At 43.5% G+C, this 21,543-nt stretch overlaps 1 protein-coding gene, 1 non-coding gene and 1 pseudogene across 6 annotated transcripts in view; 1 reads left to right on the plus strand and 2 right to left on the minus strand.

Moving 5' to 3' along the window:
• Positions 1 to 21,371, minus strand: part of Ccnb1ip1 (cyclin B1 interacting protein 1) — a 35,665-nt gene extending 14,294 nt beyond the window's left edge. The window contains exons 1-4 of one of the 4 annotated variants that reach the window (XM_070040533.1): positions 21,099 to 21,371; positions 8,419 to 8,527; positions 4,755 to 4,832; positions 718 to 791 (exon numbers count right to left, since the gene is read on the minus strand). Coding sequence is in view for 2 of the 4 variants with exons in the window: in XM_070040269.1 (XP_069896370.1) it covers positions 4,667 to 4,725 (59 nt within the window). In the remaining 2 variants the exon portion in view is untranslated. Of the gene's footprint in view, positions 1 to 717; positions 792 to 4,666; positions 4,833 to 8,418; positions 8,528 to 10,145; positions 10,243 to 21,098 lie in introns of those variants that run through there. The other 3 variants (XM_070040448.1, XM_070040269.1, XM_070040361.1) reach the window with 3 other exon arrangements.
• On the minus strand, positions 468 to 545 carry LOC138835405 (small nucleolar RNA SNORD126). Its single transcript, XR_011374599.1, has one exon. It is a non-coding gene; the product is annotated as a small nucleolar RNA SNORD126 (small nucleolar RNA).
• LOC138828435 (ferritin light chain pseudogene) lies at positions 14,919 to 15,744 on the plus strand (annotated as a pseudogene). The gene has a single exon (XR_011372247.1). The product of XR_011372247.1 is annotated as a ferritin light chain pseudogene (transcript).
• Positions 21,372 to 21,543: the final 172 nt, after the last annotated feature.

Below are 21,543 nucleotides of genomic sequence, written 5' to 3' on the forward strand. Positions count from 1 at the left end.
TTGAGCCGAAGATCTCAGGGAAAGCACCCAGGACAAGACCCACAGCTGACAGAAAAAAAAAAAAAAAAACGGAAAAAAAATAATTTAGGCAGAAATATATTATTGGTCTATAAACTATTTTTAAATTCATATGTCAATAAAAGTCCATTTCAATAAATCTATAATAACCTTTAACTGACTATAGTATAGCCATTTATGATTTATAAGTAATCTTATAGACTGATAAAATATAAACTGTCAACATAAATAACTGATAGAATTAGAACAGTTACTTGTGGCTTTTTCTTTTTGTAGTGCTTAAAATTTTAGACCTTAGCTGTCTCAGAGATTATCCCAAAGATTAAAGTGCAAAGTCCAGGTCATAGTGCCAGATTCATAATTCCAAGATATAGGGTTTATGTGTCACCACAGGCTAAACTCCAGAGACTAACAAGCTGAATTCAATTTTAATCATTGTCCTTGGCTTTTGTCTGCTCAGAACATGTGTTTAACATCAGGTAGATCCTCTGAAACACGGACTAACATGCATTTCATCATGGCAAACTGGAAATGAATAAGGGCAAACTCTCTGATTCTTTTTCAGTCAACCAGAAAAACATACAGCAAGGATTGAACTGGGATTTTCCTCAACTACAAAATTTCAGCCACACTAACACTGAGCGGATTCATATCTTTCAAGGGAAAACAAAATGTGTGTTTTTATAATCTTACAATTACCTCTGATATCAAATGAATTCAACTTCATTCTAGAAATCAGGTTGAATAACAGAAACAGCCATCTAGTATCATCTCTGGGGGGAAAAAAGTAAATATACAAAGGTAAAAATTCATAATTCATACCAGCATACTCCACATCAAAACATGAAGAAAAGTAAAGTTACTGCCTTTCCTTTATTTAAATCTCCACTTAGTAAGAAAAATTATTTGAATTCGATGACTTTTAAAGTGCACAAGCTCACCATTTTTTTTGGGGGGGGGGTCTGGTCATGGGGTCTGAACTCTGGGCCTGGGCACTGTCCCTCAGCTCTTCAGCTCAAGACTAGTGCTTTACCACTTGAGCCACAGCGCCACTTCTGGCTTTTTTCTTTTTGCTTATGAGGTGCTGAGGAATCAAACCCAGGGCTCAGGCATGCAAGGCAAGTGCTCTACCACTGAGCCACCTTCCCAGCCCTTCCTGAGCTCTTTTGCTTAAGGCTAGCAATCTACCACTTCGAGCCACAGTTCCACTTCTGGTTTTCTGGTGGTTAATTAGAGATAAAAGCCTCATGTACTTTCCTGCCCAAGCTGGTTTTGAATTATAACCCTCAGATCTCAGCCTCTAGGATTATAGGCATGAGTCACCAGTGACCAGCTTAAGGAATTTTTAAAGATCAAATAAAATTATACAGTAAAGCTATCCAACCTGTAAAAGGCTATAGAAGTCAACCATTTCACAATAAGTATGCAAAGAAGCCAGATAAGCCAAAACAAGTTTTTTAAACATTTTAATTGCTAAGACAATATTGCTTTAACCTTTTACTTTTAGTAATTCTGCCACAACAAACTAATTTCCCCTCCAAAAACAAAGCCATAACAAAACTTTAGAGAGGCAAGTAGGGCAGTACTTTGATTTGAATTCAGGGCCTATCAATTGAACCATGCTCCTAACCCTTTTTTGCTTTAGTTGTTTTTCCCATAACGTCTCATGTTTTTAACTGTGGTGGTGCTAAAACCGAAAGCAATCCTCCCACCTATACTTACCTGCATGAACTGGGATTATAGGAGTAAGGCTCAGGCCTAATTTATTTGTTGAGATGAAAGCCCTTAACCTTTTGCTCTAGCTGGCCTCAAACTGGAAACCTCCTGACCCGTCTCCTTAGCAGCTAGGATTACTGGTGAAACAGCTTAAGATAGGAAAATACATAATTTTGAACCTTAGTTGACCACAAGATGGCAATAAGAGCTCTTATCTCATCCAGAGCCAAATATAATCTGAATTTGTAGGTAAAATATACACTGGGCTTGCATTTCAATAATGTAAGCGATTTTCATACTGTTCCCTAAATCTTTCTTCACCTAAATCACTAACCATAGTTTTTCTTTTTGTATATATGATTAGTTAAGCTTCTCAGCTACAAAATCACAATTACATTTTTACCATGTTTCATTTCAAAACCATGCAGACATTAAAAAAAAACATAACTGGATACGGTAATCCCTCTGTGCTACACCTTAATAACAATAAGATATTAAATAAAAAATGCAAAACTGGAGAATGAAGTTGCAATCCTCAATGCAATCCTCAATTGCATAAAAATACGTGTGTGCGTGCATGTGTGTGTGTATGTGTGTGTGTATGTATAAAATTAAGGAAATTGAAGGAATGGGTTGGGTTTCATTGTATTGAGCCAGGCACCAGTGGCTCATGCCTGTAATCCTAGTTACTAAAGAGGCTAAGATCTGAGGATTACAGTTCCAAGCAAGCCTAGGCAGAAAAGTCCCCATGAGACAGACTCCTATCTCAATTGACCACACAAAAAACAAAAGTGAGCCAGGCACTGGTGGCTCACACCTGTTATCCTAGCTACTCAAGAGGCTGAGGATCAAGGCTCAAAGCCAGTGCAGGCAAGAAAGTCTGCAAGAAAGACTCCAAGTAACCACCAGAAAACCAGAAGTGTTTCTGTGGCTCAAAGTAATACAGCACTAGCCTTGGGCAAAAAAGCTCAGGGACAATGCCCAGGCCCTTAGTTATGGCCCCACAAACAACAACCAAAAAGAAAAGAATTTACTTATAGAGAAGATTGTTCTCAGACTGGTGAATTGAGTTCAAGCTAGTGTAGCTAACATGAGACCCACTTTCAAACAAAACAGTACGTTAATACAAGAAAGACACCCTGAAGAAAAAAAAGCAGGTTTTAAACCACTATATCCCCTATAGTTCTAGCTACTCAGGAGGCTGAAACTTGAAGATTATGGCTCAAAGGGATTCTAGGCAGGAAAAGTTCATGAGATTCTTATCCCCAATTAATGACCAAAAAGCCAGAAGTGGAGCTTAGCTCAAGTGGTAAAACGCTAGCCTTCAGCAAGTACTAAGGGACAGTGCTCAGACCCCAAATTCAAGCCCTAGGGTCTATAGCTGCCTGCTAATAACTGCTCACTACATATAGCCACTAAAACTTCAAACTCCTCAGTCACACCATATTTTAATTGTTCAAAGCAACATGCTCTCATACAGTACAAATATAATACCTTCACAGAAAGATCTGTAGAACATCAGTTCCATTAAAAAAAAAAAAAAGCTAACAAAAGAATTTCTTTAAAACATGTACTATCTGTCAAACATAACTTTTTTTTTTTTTTGGGGGGTCCGGTCGTGGGGCCTGAACTCTGGGCCTGGGCGCTGTCCCTCAGCTCTTCAGCTCAAGGCTAACACTCTACCACTTGAGCCACAGCGCCACTTCCGGCCTTTTACTTTTTGCTTATGTGGTGCTGAGGAATTGAACCCAGGGCCTCATGCATTCAAGGCAAGCGCTCTGCCACTGAGCCACCTTCCCAGCACCCCTTAACTTCTTTTTTTTTTTTTTTGGTCAGGTGTGGGGCCTGAACTCTGGGCCTGGGCGATGTCCCTCAGCTCTCTGGCTCAAGGTTAGTGCTCTACCACTGGAGTCACAACACCACTTCCAGTTTTTTTCTGTTTATGTGGTGCTGAGGAATCGAACCCAGGGCCTCATGCATGCAAGGCAAGCACTCTACTACTTAGCCACCTTCCCAGCCCCATAATTATTTTTTTAATCAAATCTTCACAACCCCATCCTGATAGGAAATTCATCCTCAAGAGTAAGCTACATACATTTCTTACAGAGTAATTCTAGCTTAAAAAGAAAATAAAAACACCATTGTATCTCACAAAATCTTAAAAAATTTTTAAAGATTAAATGGCCCAGTCTTTGTGCATTTCACATAAAAATCCTGATGTTGAATATGTGCTGCCTCTCCCAAAGTGACACTCCCTACAGACTAGTCATGCTTCAGAAAGTGGCATTCTACTGCTCAAAAAACATTTTCATATCCTCTAAGCATTTTATAAATATTCCATCAACAATCAATGACCTGCACAAGATACTGCTGTTTGTCAGGAGCAAGTAGCTCACGCTGATAGTTCTAGCTACTCAGAAGTCAAAGATCTGAGGACTGCAGTCCAATGCCAACCCCAAAGGAAAAGTCTGAGATTCTTTTTTTTTTCTGGTGGGGGGGTCAGGCCATGGGGCCTGAACTCTGGGCCTGGGCACTGTCCCTCTATTGCTCTACCACTTGAGCCACAGCACCACTTCTGGCTTTTTTCTTTTTGCTTCTGTGGTGCTGAGGAATTGAACTCAGGGCCTCATGTATGCAAGGCAAGCACTCTACCACTAAGCCACCTTCCCAGCCCTAAGTCTGAGATTCTTGTTTATTTATTTATTTTTGGGTCCGGTTGTGGGGCCTGAACTCTGGGTCTGGGCACTGTCCCTCAGCTCTTCAGCTCAAGGCTAGCACTCTACCACTGAGCCACCTTCCCAGCCTAAGTCTGAGATTCTTATCTCCAATTAACCACCCAAAGCCAAAAGCTTAGTGGGGGGTTGGTGGGGGAGGGAATAAAGGACATTGTATAATGCAAAGACCCTAAGGTAGTATGCCTTGATCAAAGTACCTGACTATAAAGTTAATTGTTAAACCCTTCCTATTGAGAATGTCCAAATTAAAGCCCATTTGATTTTTAAGGGTCCACAGATGCAGACCCCTTTATAGGGCCACTTCTGGGCTGATACACAGGGTGCAGAACATCCAGGTCTTCCTCAGTAGTTTTCACCTTCAACCTGAAACAAAAGAAAATAAATGTTAAACTGACCCCTTGGCAGTTTTCCAAAAGACATTGCTAACAAAACTCCAAGCTTTATTTTCTACTACTTCAGTTGTTTTGGCTAATAATAGTCATTTTCTATATCTATCTCTTTTTATTTTTTATTCATTTATTTTATTTTATTTTATTTTGGCCTGAACTCTAGGCCTGAGCTGTCCCTCAGCTCTTCAGCTCAAGGCTAGTGCTCTACCACTTGAGACATAGCATCACTTCCCGCTTTTTTTTCCTCATTATGTGGTACTGTGTTGGGAGCCAAAAGTTAAGTCTCTCAAACATGATAGGCTTAACTATCTCACTAGAACAACCTGAGGCTGAGTTTACAGAATCCCACCTTTTCACCATGCCCTAAGTAAACACCCTGCAGCTACTGAAGATCACCTTTTCACCACGCCCTAAGTCCAAGCATATAAATACCCTTGTGTGAAAAATAAAAATTGGCAGCTTGATCAGAATCCTTGTCTTGCTGTCCTTCTTCGTGTCTCTTGCCCCTTCATTCCTTTTCGCTTAGGTTCATTGCCCTGGTTGAAGTCCTGCGGGTCGGGACAGTACTGAGCTAACGAACCCAGGGCCTCATGCATGCGAGGCAATCACTAACATTGAGCCAATTTCCCAGCCCTACATCTATCTCTTTTTTTCTAGATTTACCTTTTTGTATTGTTTTAATTGTAAAGAAGGATTTCAGTTCAACAAGTCAATTCTCAATCAGTGTCATCCTTTTATTACCTATCTATCTCAATTCCCCCATCCCTTCAAGTTACTAAGTTCTATCTACTGTCTTAAATACAGGAGGAAGACTACAAGCATGAGATAAAAATGGGTGAAGTCAGAAACTTAGACCAGTGGCATAGTTCATCCTACTATTTAGCTAGTCCTAGTTCCATGGATACTTAAAACAAAAATGATATATATAGTGCATGTGGACTTTGAGTGGAGACAGAAAGAAAAAATAACTAGAAGTCAGGATGCATGGGGTAGTAAAAGCTTCCCTATTAGGTTGCTATTTTATCTGTTTCATAACACTTTGCCATTTTGTAGAGTCATTTGCTTGGCTGGTTTGGAGCTTCAGTCCTCAGATCTCAGCTTCCTGAATAACCAGGATTACAGGTGTATGCCACTAGTACCCAGCTCTAACACACTTGTGCCAATGAAGTGAGGAAATGGGTGTGTCTCCTCTCTTTAGGTAGATACTAATGTATTTATAATCCCAGCTATTCAGGATAGTAAGATCAATAGTTCTACCCTGGGCAACTGAGCAACATCCAGTTTCTAATTACATTTTTTTTTCATGCCTGGCGCTGTCTCTGAGTTTTTTGCTCAAGGCTAATACTCTACCACTTGAGCCACAGCTCCACTTCTGCCTTTTTTTGGTTATTATTTGGAGATTTGTCTCATGGTTGTTCTAGCCTGGGCCTACTTTGAACTGAGATCCTCAGATCTCAGTCTCCTGAGTATCTAGGATTACAGGTGTGAGCCACTAGTACCTAGCTTACTTTATTTGCAATTTTTAAAAGAACTGGAGGTGTAGCTTACTTATAGTGAGCTTGTCTGGCATAAAGGAAGCCAAAGAGTAAATCACTAGTAACAGAGGAATGAAAGGAGGGAGGGACCGAGGGAGGTGTGGCCCAAGTAGTAGAATATGAACCTTGAGCCAAAACACCATGGTGAATTTTTGAAGTCAGTCCAGTTGAACTTAAATCCTGACTCTTCATTTGGATCTATTACTTATATAAAATCAACTAAATAACCTGGAAATCCAGATGCTCTGCATTAAAAGATCCATTTTCGCTGTGGCGCCAATGGCTCACACCTATAATATAGGTACTGTGGGTAGCTGTAATTTAGGTACTGTGGCTAGGTACTATGACCACAGTACTGTCCGCATGAGATTCTTATCTCCAATTAACCACTCAAAAACTGGAAATGGAACTGTGGCTCAAGGCTCTAACTTTGAGCAAAAGAGCTCAGAGACAGCACACAGGCCCTGAATTCAAGCCCATGACTGACCAAAAACAAAAAGACATAAGCTTTCTTTCCTGTTCCTCCTATTCCCTATTCAACAAGGAAGAAGCCAGTGTCTTCTACACAGTTACTTTTGTTTGTTTGTTTGTTTGTTTGTTTGTTTTTTGGTCCGGTCATGGGCCCTGAACTCTGGGCCTGGGCACTGTCCCTTAGCTCTTCAGCTCAAAGCTAGCACTCTACCACTTGAGCCACAGCGCCACTTCCGGCTTTTCTCTTTTTGCTTATGTGGTGCTGAGGAATCAAACCCAGGGCCTCAGGCATGCAAGGCAAGTGCTCTACCACTGAGCCACCTTCCCAGCCCCCATAGTTACCTTTTGACAACAAAATCTTGCTTCTGTTGGGAAGAATTACTTTTTTTCCACAGTTGGCTAAACTGAAAAATGAGGTTGACAAGCCTTGGAGTGTGTAATCCTTTTAAGACCTAGGGAGCTTTGGGGAAATTTCCAAATGTTTTTTGTTTTATACTGCATTCTTCTATCCCAAAGTCAAAATAAAGGAAATTTTCCTAACTTAATACTCTCAAAAATCCTTCTAGCCACTATTAGTAAACATGGAAAGCATACCCCTCCAGCCCTTAGAATGCAATGGGCACCAGGTTCTGAGTCACTCTTTCCCAACGTTAAATGTGCTTAAAACAAGATAAACTGGGGCTGGGAAGGTATCTCAGTGGTAGAGCGCTTGCCTTGCATGCTGAGGCCCTGGGTTCGATTCCTCAGCACCACATAAGAAAAAAGAAAAAAGCCGGAAGTGGCGCTGTGGCTCAAGTGGTAGAGCGCTAGCCTTGAGCTGAAGAGCTGAGGGACAACGCCCAGGCCCAGAGTTCAGGCCCCACGACCGGACCAAAAAAAAAAAAAAAACAAGATAAACTGTTAGGTGCTAGTGGCTCACACCTGTAATCTTACCTACTCAGGGGGCTGAGATCTGAGGATCATGGTTCAAAGCCAGCCCAGGCAGGGAAGTCTATGAGACTCTTTTTTTTTTTTTGTCAGTGTGGGGCTTGAACTCTGGGCTTGGGCGCTGTCCTTGTACTCTTCAGCTCAAGGCGAGCGCTCTACCGCTTGAGCCACAGCACCACTTCCGGTTTTCTAGAGGTTTATTGGAGATAAGAGTCTTATGAACTTTCCTGCCAGTGTTGGCTTTGAACCGAGATCCTCAGATCTCAGCCTCCTGAGTAGCTAGGATTACAGGCGCGAGCCACCACCGCCGGCTTCTATGAGACTCTCATCTCCAATTAGTCACCAGAAAACCAGAAGTGGTGCTGTGGCTCAAGTTCTAGAGCACTAGCCTTGAGCTAAAGAGCTGAGGGACAGCCGGGTGCTGGGAATGTGTCTTACAATTGCTTGCCTAGCATGCATGAAACCTGGATTTTATTCCTCAGCACCACATAAACAGAAAAAGCCAGAAGTGCTGTAGCTTTTGTGGTAGAGTGCTAGCCCTAAGCCAAAGAAGCTCAGGGACAGTGCTCAGGCCCTGAGTTCAAGCCCCACGACTGGCAATAATAAAAATAATAATAAGACCATTACCTTGTCAAGCCAAAGTGGACAGACATGAAGAACACCAGCATGGTTTTGGTAGGAATTCTGTACTTCTAATCAGGATATTCAAGGTATAGACTGTCTTATAATCATCACTCTGTGCACAAAACACAAACAATAAACACTGAAAACTAGCTGTAGTTCTTTTAAGAATATAGCAGGGCTGGGGAGGTGGCTCAGTGGTAGAGTGCTTGCTTTACATGCATGAAGCTCTGGGTTTGATTCCTCAGCACCACATAAGCAAAAAGAAAAAAGCCGGAAGTGGAGCTGTGGCTCAAGTGGTAGAACACTAGCCTTGAGCTGAAGAGCTAAGGGACAGTGCCCAGGCCCAGTGTTCAGGCCCCACGACCGACCAAAAAAAAAAAATTACACACAAGAATATAGCAGTGCTGAGAAGGTGGCTCAGTGGTAGAGTACTTGCCTTGCATGCACGGGGCCCTGGGTTTGATTCCTCAGCACCACATAAGCAGAAAATGCTGGAATTGTCACTGTGGCTCAAGTGGTAGAGCGCTAGCCTTGAGCTGAAGAGTTCCCAGGCCCAGAGTTCAAGCCCAATGACCAAAAAAAAAAAAAAAAAAGTTAAAAAAAACATAAAATAAAGAAAAAAAAGTTTAAAAAGAAAAAAAAAAGAATATAGCAAAACCCAACTAAAAAATGCAATGTCTCCCAAGTAACCTAAACATTCATTATTCATTTTAAGGAAGATAAAGGACATAAACAAATATTCACCAATAAAAGCTAAGGGAGCCAGACGTTGGTGGCTCACACCTGTAATCCTAGCTACTCAGGAGGCTGAGATCTGAAGATCAAGGTTCAAAGCCAGCCTGGGCAAGAAAGTCCATGGGACTCTCATCTTCAATAAACCACTGGAAGTGGCACTATGGCTCAAGTTGTGGAGCACTGGCCTTGAGCTGAAGAGCACAAGGACTATAAGCATTTTTGCCCACCTTTGGACATCAGCTCCACCCAGACCTGAGCTCCTCCCTGCCCTGGAGTTCTTACCACATAGTTGGCCCCTCCCTCTCTCCACCCAGATCCACCTGAACTCCCATCTACCTCACTTTCTACCCCCCAGACCCTGCTGCTACCTATAGTGGAGGCAGCCATGTACTCTCCCTCCGAGGGAAATATGGCTCCTCTGACAAACTTTATAATAATCTTTCTCCTGTGCCTGCCTGCCTCCTCATGGTCCCCTGGCATGGATGTGATGAATCCTTTCATTGATCTTTGCAGGGACAGCACCCAAGCCCAGAGTTCAAGCCCCATGACGGACCAAACAAAAAACAAAAAACAAAACAAATAAACAAAAAAAAAGCTAAGGGACTAGGTACTTGTGGCTCAGGCCTGTAATTCTAGCTACTTAGGAGGCTGAGATCTGAGGATCATGACTCAAAGCCATCCTGAACGCATCTCCAATTAACCACCATAAAAAGACAGACGTAGAGTTATGGCTCAAATGATAGCTTGCTAGTCGAGCAAAAATTCAGGGACATTACCAAGGCCCTGAGTTCAAACTCGAAGAGTAGCACACACAGACACAAACACAGACATAGACACTCGCACGCGCGCACACACACACACAAAGTTAAGGATATAAATTAATAGGAGCTAGCCTGAATGATGGGAGGTGCAAAAGGAAACTAAAATAGGGGATAAGATCACAAAATCTGAGAAAAGATATCATTATTAAGCTTTCCAATTTACAGGTGACATACCCAAAAGGTGATCAGGATTAAGTCTCAAAGTCCTAGCAGAGGATCACAATAGGTCAATAGCTAAGTTTAAGGTCTGCATAGGGACACCTCCCTCCCTCTTGGCTGTTTCCACTCAGTATCTGTTACCTAGGTAACTGCCAGACCTGGAAGCAGTCACCTTCCCCTCTGGCTAGGTCACATCCTGAGCCACCACGGTCACATGCCTCCCATCTGACCTTAAGAGGGTCCCAGACCCTGAGGTCACAACCAGATCCAGTGTGGCCACACCTTTTCCCCACCTGGCCACACCTCTTCCTGTCCCTGGCCTACATAAGTCCTGGCCCAGAGGTGAGTGGCCTCCCCACCTCCCCTTTCCTTTTCAGCTGTGCTTCTCCACTATGTGCGGGAGGGGCAGCAGTTCGGTAAATAAACTTCTCCTACCTGAAAAGTGTGTGGTTTTCTCTTCATGGGCTACCTAATGAAACCTACCTATTTAATATACCTTACACTATGTACATATGATCATGTAAAATGATGCTAACTGAAATGATCTCTAAGATATGGAAAACTAGAGGGTTTTTTGGTTTTGTTTTTCTTAATGTACTACATGAAGTTGTTTCCTTTTTCTTCCTTTGGCTTATTCCCTGTTGTCACTTTGGTTTATCCTGTTTGATTTTGATACCCTGTGTCTTGTATATACATTTATCTGATTTGGGGAAGAGAGGTGTAAGAAATGAGAGGTGAGTGACAACTACAGGCTCAAGGCTTTATTAGGGAACAGACCTGCAAGGCTGCTCCAAGCAGAAATGGAGGCAGCAGCCATGGACAGGTGTAAGTTGAATTTAAACAATTTTAGGGGGCAGTCACATGTAGGTAGACTATGGGAATTTGGGAGTAGGGTCAGTTCTGAGAAGTGTTATAAAGGAATTTGGGGGAGTCATATTCCTGAGAGGAGACTCGAGTTGGTACAGCTTGTTTCCAGGCTTTGCCTTTGTTTTAGGGATTTTAGACTCCATTTTTGACTGACCTTTAAGGGTGGTGACTAAAAACCTTTAAACAAGGTTAACCAGACCTTGGCTCCAACCAGCCCAGTTGAATGCCTCTGGTCCCCCTCCCCTTATCAACCTAACTCACCCTTGATTGTTCAGTTAAGGATGACCAATAAAATGGTTAGGTTGTAATGTCTCAAACTGGTGACACCTGGTGCTGACAGTAAACTCGACCTTTTGCCCATGCCTACTGTAAATTCCTTTGCATGTGCTTACTGCAAACTCCGCCTTACCCTCTGAATTTGTGCACCATTAAAACCAAAAGTAATGGGCTGATTTAAACAGCCATTAAGAGACAAAATGTAACCTCACTGGCCACCTGCCTGTGGTCTGGTATGACTGTGCAATCTTTTGTGTGTTACAATCCCATTGGTCACCTGCACATGACCAGGCTCAACCTTGTAAATTTTGCCTTTAAAAACCAAAGAATGGGGGCCGCTCCAGGTTGCAGTATCAGCTCCTGAGCCTGTGCTGAGGCCTTGACATGTCAGTGTAGGAACCTTCTCAATAAAGTTGCTTCTTTGTTAACAACTTTGTTGTGGTGGGCTCTGTCACTCTAGACAACTGGGTGGGCTTGCCTGCCTGAGTAGGGGTCTTCCCACTACACCAAAAAGGATTGTATCAAGACTGTTGCAACTGGGGTGGGAATTTGTATGTCACACTGGAATAACAGTATCAGGAAATAGTAACATATTTTTTGTGAACAGGTGGACACAAGGTGGGGACTTAAATCATTGGCAAGCTATCTCTGAGACCTTAGAGGAAGGACAATAACAAAATGGTCAAAGGACAAAAGGTGAACTAACACAACTAATACAACTAATACAAGCAAGACATTATGTTGAAATGAACTTTACAACTTGGGAGGGGGGGAGGAAAAGCAGGAGAAAAATGAGGGAAGGGGTAACAATGTTCAACAAGAAATGTTCTCATTTTTATTTATGTAACTATAACCCCTCTGTACATCACCTTTACAATAAAATTAAGTTAAATTAGAAAAAAAAAAAGATGAGCATTCCACCCACTTAGGTTTCATTCCAGCCTAAGGTGGGTCAACAATTTCAAAACAAATATTCAGCCCACTCACCACAAGGATGTGTAAAACTGGGTCCTAGAAGTCAAATGTAATTCATAAACTCTCCTCACCCTTGGAGCACTAAGTCTGCCCCAAGACCTAGTCCTATCCTGGGACTCAATACTATTATTTCCAGCAGCTGCTTTGCAAACATCTTGAAATTTAGTAATGGATTGTGAATAAGTCTATGACATAGTATAACCTGATGCCACTTCAGACCACTTCTGAACCTGCTTTGTGATTAGTGACTCCTCTAACTATGCACACATTCTTACATACTGTCCCCAATCCTCCCCAGTTAACCAGAGGCCAATGCTTATAATCTGAAAATGGCTGAAGATATATTTAAGTGCTATCTTCTCACATAATCTTATTTCTCTGCAATATTTTTTCCTAACAAATAAACCTTATCATTTCTACTACATTCTTATCTTGCCTGAATTCTCATGGGACACATGGATGAGGTAACATATTGGCATGCACACATACATTAGAATATTTACTATGGGACCACTATAAAGAAAGTGGATATTTTTATTTACTCAAGGAACTGTAGGAAATATAAGGCACATGTTTATTAAGTATTCAAAGAAGGGAAGTGCCCAGTGCATATTGTTCTCATAAAAATAAACTATGAACTCAACATTTACTGAGGAAGGGAAATGGATGGCTTAGGGGCAGGAACAACTTCATTGTATACATTAATGGTAATTGTTATTACCTACTCAAACCTAAAATTAACAATAAGCTTGACAATTATAAGAATTATGAAAGGTCTACAAATGCCTATTCATTTAAATAGTTTAATATATTTTTCTCACATTTTCTGCATATAGCACACATTAACATACATTTTAGCCAAATTGATACATAAAACAGGAAGTTATTAGTCTGGGAAAAAATATATCCCAATATTTATTGCAAATACATATTGTTTCTTCTACAAGAGACTTTTATTTGACCATTGCAAGCTGAGTCCAGACTGCCTTAAGAAGTCTCCCGAGATCACCCAAGCAGTAAGCTGTGGTGCTAAAATCTAAATATAGTACTAAGGTACCTGATCTTCCTCAGTGTTTCTGAAGCTTTTTGGTACTGTAAAGCCGAATTCGGAAATCCTTACCCAAAAGACCACCAGAGACCCATCGCCAATGTAAAAGCAAAGGAGTCTTTATTGCAAGCTTGAGCTTGGTCCCCGCCACGTACATGGTAGCAGCCCATGACACTGAAAGAGCCCAGGGTTACAGCACTTTTTATACACTATTTTAGGGAAGGCAGGGGCTTTGCATACATCATAACTTCTTGTAACAAATGACTACAAACCATGGGAAAATCATAAAACAACTCTATAGTATGATTGGTGCACTACAAAGCAGGAAAGGACCAGAAACAAGTTGTTGGTTAGATCAAGGGGGCTGACGTACTTAAAACTGGTTGGCTTGCAACACAGGGGAGTCTCAAGAGGATAGGTGCTAAACTGCAGGGTGTCTGGTTTAGATAATGGTCACCAGACCCTAGGAGGGGCTGTTCTGGCATTTCAGATATAATTCCAGGCATTGGGGCTGAAGTGGGTCAAGGGTTAAGTTGCAGAACTGAGATGAGGGTCTTAAGTGAAATGGAGTTGCTTAGGTTCCTCAGTAGAGTCCTGTGCAGCAAAATTAAAATTAGGAGCTTCCTGGGACTCACCGAAACCTGTCATCTATTTGCTGCCTAAATACTTTAGTAGTCACCAGAACAGATGATGTCCACACAGTGTCCTCACAAGTTACCAGAAACCAACTAAGGATCTAAATAAGCCCTACAGATATTTAACCTGGTAATTAAAATGAGGCTGAATTTATCATCCCATAGTCTCCCCTTATCAGGGACATAAAACAGTATTTTCCTGCAGGTAAAATGAAGCCAGGCATTTTCTAACAACACAACGTTCTGAATGTAAAGCATAATCTATACTATCTGTGCCACCAGATCTTAGAGAAAACAGGCAGACTCAGTACTACAGACACCCCTGTGGAAACAAGCCTAGTGTAAGATCTGAATAGGGACACCTCCCTCCCTCTTGGCTAAGTTTCTGCCCAGTATCTGTTGCCTAGGTAACTGCCAGACCTGGAAGCAGTCACCTTCCCCTCTGGCTAGGTCACATCCTGAGCCACCTCTGGTCACGTGCCTCCCATCTGACCTTAAGAGGGTCCCAGACCCTGAGGTCACATCCAGATGCGTGCAACCACACCTTTCTCCCACCTGGCCACAACTCTTCCTGTCCCAGGCCTACATAAGTCCAGGCCCAGAGGGGGGTCTCCCCCAACCCCCTTTCCTTTTCAGCCGGCGAAGCACAGGAGGGGCAGCAGTTCGGTAAATAAACTTCTCCGGCCTGAATAGCGTATGGTTTTCTCTTCATCAGCTACCTAATGAAACCAACCTATTTAATATACCTTACACCAGACAGCCCATTTTATCATCCGACAGAGATGAGGTTTAATGAAGCTCCCCTTAAAATATAGGAACTCTTCACTGAGGGTTCTTGACTTCAATCACAGAATAAGAATTTCTGGACAAGTCGCTATGGTAAGAGAACTTGGCAGAGCTAAATTAAGTAAACAAGCAAGAAAACAGACAGACAAAAAAGCAAATAGAGAGAAGCGGGCGCCAGTCCCGCGGATCTGTGTCTTGCTTCAACAGTGTTTGGACGGAACAGACCCGGGGACTCCTCCTTTCCACCACCAACTGCCTCTCCACTCACCACCTCTGACCCTGATCTTCTCGCCCGTCGCCTGCTTCCAGGACCAACCAACGCGGGTGTTTTTTTCTGTGGTTAGCTCTGTATTGACGACCAGCCATGACCTCCCAGATTCGTCAGAATTATTCCACCGAGGTGGAGGCTGCCGTCAACCGCCTGGTCAACTTGCACCTGCGGGCCTCCTACACCTACCTCTCTCTGGGCTACTATTTCGATCACGACGATGTGGCTCTGGAGGGCGTGGGCCATTTCTTCCGCGAGTTGGCGGAGGAGAAACTTGAGGGCGCCCAGCGCCTCCTGAAGATGCAGAACCAGCGCGGGGGACGCGCGCTGTTCCAGGATGTGCAGAAACCTTCTCAGGATGAGTGGGGTAAAACCGTGGAAGCCATGGAAGCTGCCCTGGCCCTGGAGAAGAACCTGAACCAAGCCATTTTGGATCTTCACTCTGTGACTTCCTAGAGAACCACTTCCTGGATGAAGAGGTGAAGCTCATCAAGAAGATGGGCGACCACTTAACCAACCTTCGCAGGCTGGGGGCGGCCCCTCAGGCCCAGCTGGGCGAGTATCTTTTCGAACGCCTCACCCTCAAACACGACTAGGAAATTCCAGAGTCCAGCAGCCTTTGAGGGGCCATCTCTGCCTCACCAGATATCAGGGTTTCCGCCAGAGCTTCTGCCTCTAGCCATTGGGAAACTGCCTAACTAACCATCCTGGAGCCCTTCCCAAGCCTTGGACCAAATGAAAATAAAGCTTTTTGCAGCAAAAAAAAAAAAGCAAATAGAGGGGCTCGGAAGGTGGCTCAGTGGTAGAGCGCTTGCCATGCATGCATGAGGCCCTGGGTTCGATTCCTCAGCACCACATAAGCAAAAAGAAAAAAGACGGAAGTGGCCCTGTGGCTCAAGTGGTAGAGTGCTAGCCTTGAGCTGAAGAGCTGAGGGACAGAGTTCAGGCCCCACGACCAGACCAAAAAAAAAAAAAGCAAACAGAAGGGCAGGGGCACACTCTAGCAGAGTGTGGGTGCTCTCATAGGGACACAAAGACACAGACAAAAACGACACCCAGAGAGAGACACAGCTCCTAACAAAGACACAGACAGACAAAAAGACACCCAGAGAGACACACAGCTCCTAGGGCTGTTTGGTATTTACAGGGTAAAGGCAGGGGGTCTTACTTTTAAGTTATGCAAAGCTAGGTGCTTTGTCTTTGCTTTAACCACACCTGGTGTTAGTCTCTGAGTTTCCAGGTAAGAAAGCATTCTGCCTTAGAAGATATCCTTTCTTTCTTTTTTTTCTTAAAAGATATCCTTAACCTTGAAACAAGGAGACACCCTACTACCTTCATTTTGGGGCATCTTGTCAGGCAGTTTTAAATTCTTGGGTGAGAAATGCATCCCTTAGGAAAGAATGCATTCAGTTGACTCTCTTTGAAGCAAAGATAGCATTTCTAAGTTTTTAGATCATGTATTTCTGAATTGCCTAGCCCAGGCCTCAGTTTCCATAAGTTACCCTGCTTCAATATTACTGTGTTCTCCCTGAAGTCACACAGCAGAAATTAATCACCTTCCAACTAACAGCCAGAACAGCAGTGCTCAGAATAAAGGCCTGCTGCCGGGTACATAGCTCAAATGAAAGACAAATTCCAAAGTACCAGAGATCAGAATTAGGTTACTCACCAGCCCACCAAAATCAAGAAGAGGAGGAAAGAGGAAAGACAGGAAGTTGCCTTAGTAAGTGGCCTCAGAACCAGATTGGCTAATTAGTTCAAAGAAGATTTCTCCCCGCCCTCTCTTACCTTAATAGGGACTGACAGAATCCTAGGCCCTTCCTCCTCCAGCCCAATCTCTGTGACTCTTTGATGCTTCCAGGACTGTTTTTACATGAACCTTGTGTGTGTGTGTGTGTGTGTGTGTGTGTGTGTGTGTGTGTGTGTGTGTGTGTGTGTGTGTGTGTGTGTGTGTGTGTGTGTGTGTGTGTGTGTGTGTGTGTGTGTGTGTGTGTGTGTGTGTGTGTGTGTGCGCGCGCGCGCGCGCGCACTGGGGCTTGAACTCATTGCCTAGGACCTTAATGTTTTCCTCTCAGTGCTAGTGCAGCTCCACTTCTAACTTTCCCGCCCAGTCTGGCTTTGAACTGGGATCTTCAAATCAAAGCCTCTTGCATGCACATGGAACATTTTAAGACAACTTTTTTTTAAGACAACTTTTTGTAGTAGTAAGACCCTCTACTCAGGCAGGCAAACCTACCTAGTCACCTGGAATGACAGAGACCACCACAACAAAGTTGTTAACAAAGAAGAAACTTGATTGAGAAGGTCCCTACACTGACCAGTCAAGGCTGCAGCACAGGCTTGGTAGCTGATACTGTGACCCTGAATGCCCATGTACTTTGGTTTTTAAAGGCAAAATTCAAAAGGTCAAGCCTGGTCACGCAGGTGACCAATGAGCTTGTCACACACACAAAAGATTGCACAGTCATACCAGACCACACGCAGGTGGCTAATGAGGTTACAATTTGACTCTTCTGGCTGTTTAAACCAGCCTATCACTTTTGGTTGAATGACACAAATTCATAAGGTAAGCACTCGCAAAAGGCGGAGTTTACAGTAAGCATGCACAAAGGCCGAGTTTAGTGGAGTTTGTCTTAAGCCCAGGAAAAAGGCAGAGTTTACAGTAAGCTTGTGATGTAGCTGGTTTGAGCCAGATTACAACCTATCTGTTTTATTGGTCAGTCCTTAACTGAACAATCAAAGTAAGTTAGGTGGTTAAGGGGAGGAAGACCTAGAGGCATTCTTTCATTTCTGGAACTGGGCTCTTTGGAGCCAAGGTCTAGTTAACCTTGTTTAAAGGTTTTTTCTAAAATCCCTAAAACAAAAGCAAAGCCTGGAAAGAAACTGTACCAGCTCAAGTCTCCTCTCAGGGCCTACTTCATTTTCTTATACACAAGAAATCAAGGCTAATCTATGTTATTTATACATTTTTTTTTTGGGGGGGGGTCCGGTCCTGGGGCCTGAACTCTGGGCCTGGGCGCTGTCCCTCAGCAATTCAGCTCAAGGCTAGCTCTCTACCACTTGAGCCACAGTGCCACTTCAGGCTGTTTTCTTTTTGCTTATGTGGTGCTGAGGAATCAAACCCAGGGCCTCATGCATGCAAGGCAAGCGCTCTACCACTGAGCCACCTTCCCAGCCCCTTTATACATTTTCTTGTTTAGATGAGTCAACTACATTCCATTCCAAGCATGTTTCATCTTTTTAGGAGAACTTGCTACCTTTTGTGATATGAATATGGTTCGTGTGCGGTATAGGTCCCATTATAAGCAGTCTTTATGCATCCAAGCAAGAATTTATCTTCAGGGTAACCTTCACACTAACAGGCATAGTGAATAAAAGTGGTTAACTTTTGTGGCTTTAAATCCGAACTGTGTTATCTATTTGTATATGTCTAAGCCCCTGTTTTCTATAAACACACACACACACACACACACACACACACACACACACACACACACACACACACAGATGACCTCTTCTGAGATTATTCTGAGGATTAGGTAAAATAATTCTTATAAAATATAGCCTGTAAGGTCCGCTCCTGGATGGCTAGCAGACTCCACCCTCCTTGCAGCAAAGTCTCCACCCAGTACCTGAATTACCTAGGCAACTGGGACACCTGGAAGAGGTCGCATCTGCATCTGCTGAGGTCACATCTGAATTTGATGTGGCCACACCTTTCTCTGCCCATACCCTAGATAAGGCCTAGCCCAGGCCCAGATGCCCTCTCTCTGCTCTCTCTGCTCTTTTCTAGCTCTTTCTCAGCTCTTTCCTTCTCTTCTCTTTCCTAGCTCTCTCTTTCCCACCTTCCCCAGATGCTCTCTTTTCTAGCTCTTTTCTCTCTTTTCTAGCTCTTTTCTCTTCTCTTTCCCAGCTCTTCTCTTTTCTAGCTCTCTCTTTCTCACCTTTCCCAGACGCGCTCTCTCTCTGCTCTTTTCTAGCTCTTTCTCAGCTCTCTTTTTCCCACCTCTCTCTTCTCTTTCCCAGCAGGTTTACTGAATAAACCTACCCCTTACCTGAATACCACATGCGTGGTGCTGTTCTTACTCAGCTACCTCTTTTTAAAAACCTAACATAGCCAGCACAATATCTGCTGCAAAACCTCAACAACAGCTTGGCTATTATTGTTGCAAAGTGTGTTTTTACACTTCTGTGAACTTTAATAGATTACATTGATTTTTCACATCTCCCTAACCAGAAAAACTGTATGTGGAAAATGAAAAACCTAAGCAATTCCATTTTACTTAAGATCCCATCTCTGCGACTTAACTCGTGGCCCACTTTAGCCACAATGCTAGGAATTTACGACAGAAAGCTATGCACAATTCTTGGAGCCATAGATGGCCTTTGCTTAAGGCAGGTGTTAGCCCCCAAGCGGTGTTGCCCCCTCCCCTCCCCCCCCAGCGACCTAGGGCTAAGAGTTCCAATAATTTTCTGACCAACCGGTTCTTCAGAGCCCAGGGCGAGACATGCCAGGCATTCTGTTGGTCCAGGTGTGACTCATAACCGTTTTTTGGTCAAGCTATGGACCAAGGACATTAGTCTGTAAAGGTCAACCAATCATATTTGCCCAGCTTAGCTTGCTTTAAATGTTAACCAATCATGTAGTTTCTTATGTAAAAGTTCCTTAAAGTTGTTTGTTCAATACTATAAAAACTGTGCTGATTCTATGCTCAGGGCCTCTTAGCGTTACCAGTTACTGAGTGTGCGGAGGACCAAGCTCGAGCGTGCAATAAACGACTCTTTGCTGTTTGCATTGATTGTGATATACAGAGGGGTTACAGTTATATAAGTCAGGTACAGAGTACTTTTTTTTGGTCCTGAGGCTTGAACTCATGGGCCTGGGCTCTATCTCTGAGCTTTTTTGCTCAAGGCTAGAGCCAAAGTGAGCCACTTTGAGCCACAGTGCCATTTCCAGTTTTCTGGTAGTTAATTGGAGACAAGGATCTCAAGAACTTTCCTGCCATGGAGGGCTTCTAACCACAATCCTAAAATCTAGGCCTCCTGAGCAGCTAGGATTATAGGTCTGAGCCACTGGCACCAGGCTAAGAGTGCATTTCTTTGAATGAAAAAGTTAATAGTACCCAGGCCTGAATTCAAGCCCCCGTCAGTAGAGCATACACACACACACACACACACACACAAGTAGAGGATTCACTGGCATAATACTCATCAAAATTCAGTAAGTACTATTAAAGTATATGGAATAGAAAAATAAATACACTATGTATGTATGTATGTATATGATGTATGAAAATTCAAGGTTTAAGTGTTTTGTTTTCTGTTCTTTTTGTTTCTGTATTTCTGTGCCAGTACCAGGGCTTAAACGCAGTCTGGCCTTTAACTATTGCTTGGCTTATTTGTCAAGGTTGGCACTCTACCACTTGAGCCAAACCTTTTAAATAGAGATAAGAGCCTCAAAAATGTTCCTCCCTGGGCTGGCTTCAAACTGCAACCCTCACACCTCAGCCCCTTGACGAACAAGGATTGAAGGCATGAGCCACCAACACCCACCTCAAAGTATATTAATATGTAAAGATACAATTCTAGCCCTGCAGGGGAGGCCCAAGCCTACTAGCTACTCTGGAGTCTGAGATCTGAGGACCACAGTTCAAAGCCAGCCCCTGTTGAAAATTCCCCATGACACTCATCTCCAATTAACACCAGGAAGTGTAACTGTGGCTCTAAGTGGTAGAATGCTAGCCTTGAGACAGAGCTCAAGGACAGTACCTAGGCCCTGAAGTGCAGAGCAAGCCCTACAACTGAAAAAAAAAAAGATACAACTCTTAACTCAGTAATTTTTACTTTTATGATGGTAGTGGGGTTGGACCTCAGGGCCTTAAAGCGTGCTAAGCTGAAACTACCACTTGAGCTACACCTCCAGCCCTGCATTAGGCCCCATGAGACATTAACCACCGTTCAAACAAATGGCGCTGTGGCTAAAGTGGTAGAGCCCTGGCCTTAAGCTGAAGAGCAGACAGCGACAAGTGACAGAAAAAGAAACACCACCAAGAAAAGAGGACGGGGGAGAGTAGTCTGAATTGGGTTATGAGGCCCCATGGTTGGTACCTCACCTCAGCCATTGAACTCATGAAGGCTGGCCGTGAGTCTGTTCCAAGCTCCAGCTAGGGAGGCATCCACCGGGCCCTAACCCGCGGACGGGCGTGGGTCCTCGGCATCTCCTGCCCGGTCTGCCCTCGCTTGGAGACCCGCTCTCTGGGAACTCACCTCCCCGAAAGTCAGGGAGAGACCTGTTAGGTCTGCTTTATGGCCCTAGTCTCAGACCTTCCCAAGGGACACGGAACGGAGTGACGTCGTGCACTCAGCTTGTAGCCCCACTGATGAGCTTCCCACCGCCCTACAGAAAGGACTCCGCTGAGCCGGACTTTATAAGACTACAGCACAGAAAGAAACTTTATAGTTATGGTGATTTCCCACAAGCCACTGCGTCATGCAAATAAAGCAGGGTTGACGGCTTCCAAGTATGGACCTTAAGGTTTTCTCTAGGCCGCGTACGCT

This window comes from Dipodomys merriami, unplaced genomic scaffold (genome assembly GCF_024711535.1).
Source record: "Dipodomys merriami isolate MVZ:Mamm:240054 unplaced genomic scaffold, mDipMer1.0.p SCAF_1, whole genome shotgun sequence".
In the NCBI taxonomy this organism is placed as follows: domain Eukaryota; kingdom Metazoa; phylum Chordata; class Mammalia; order Rodentia; family Heteromyidae; genus Dipodomys; species Dipodomys merriami.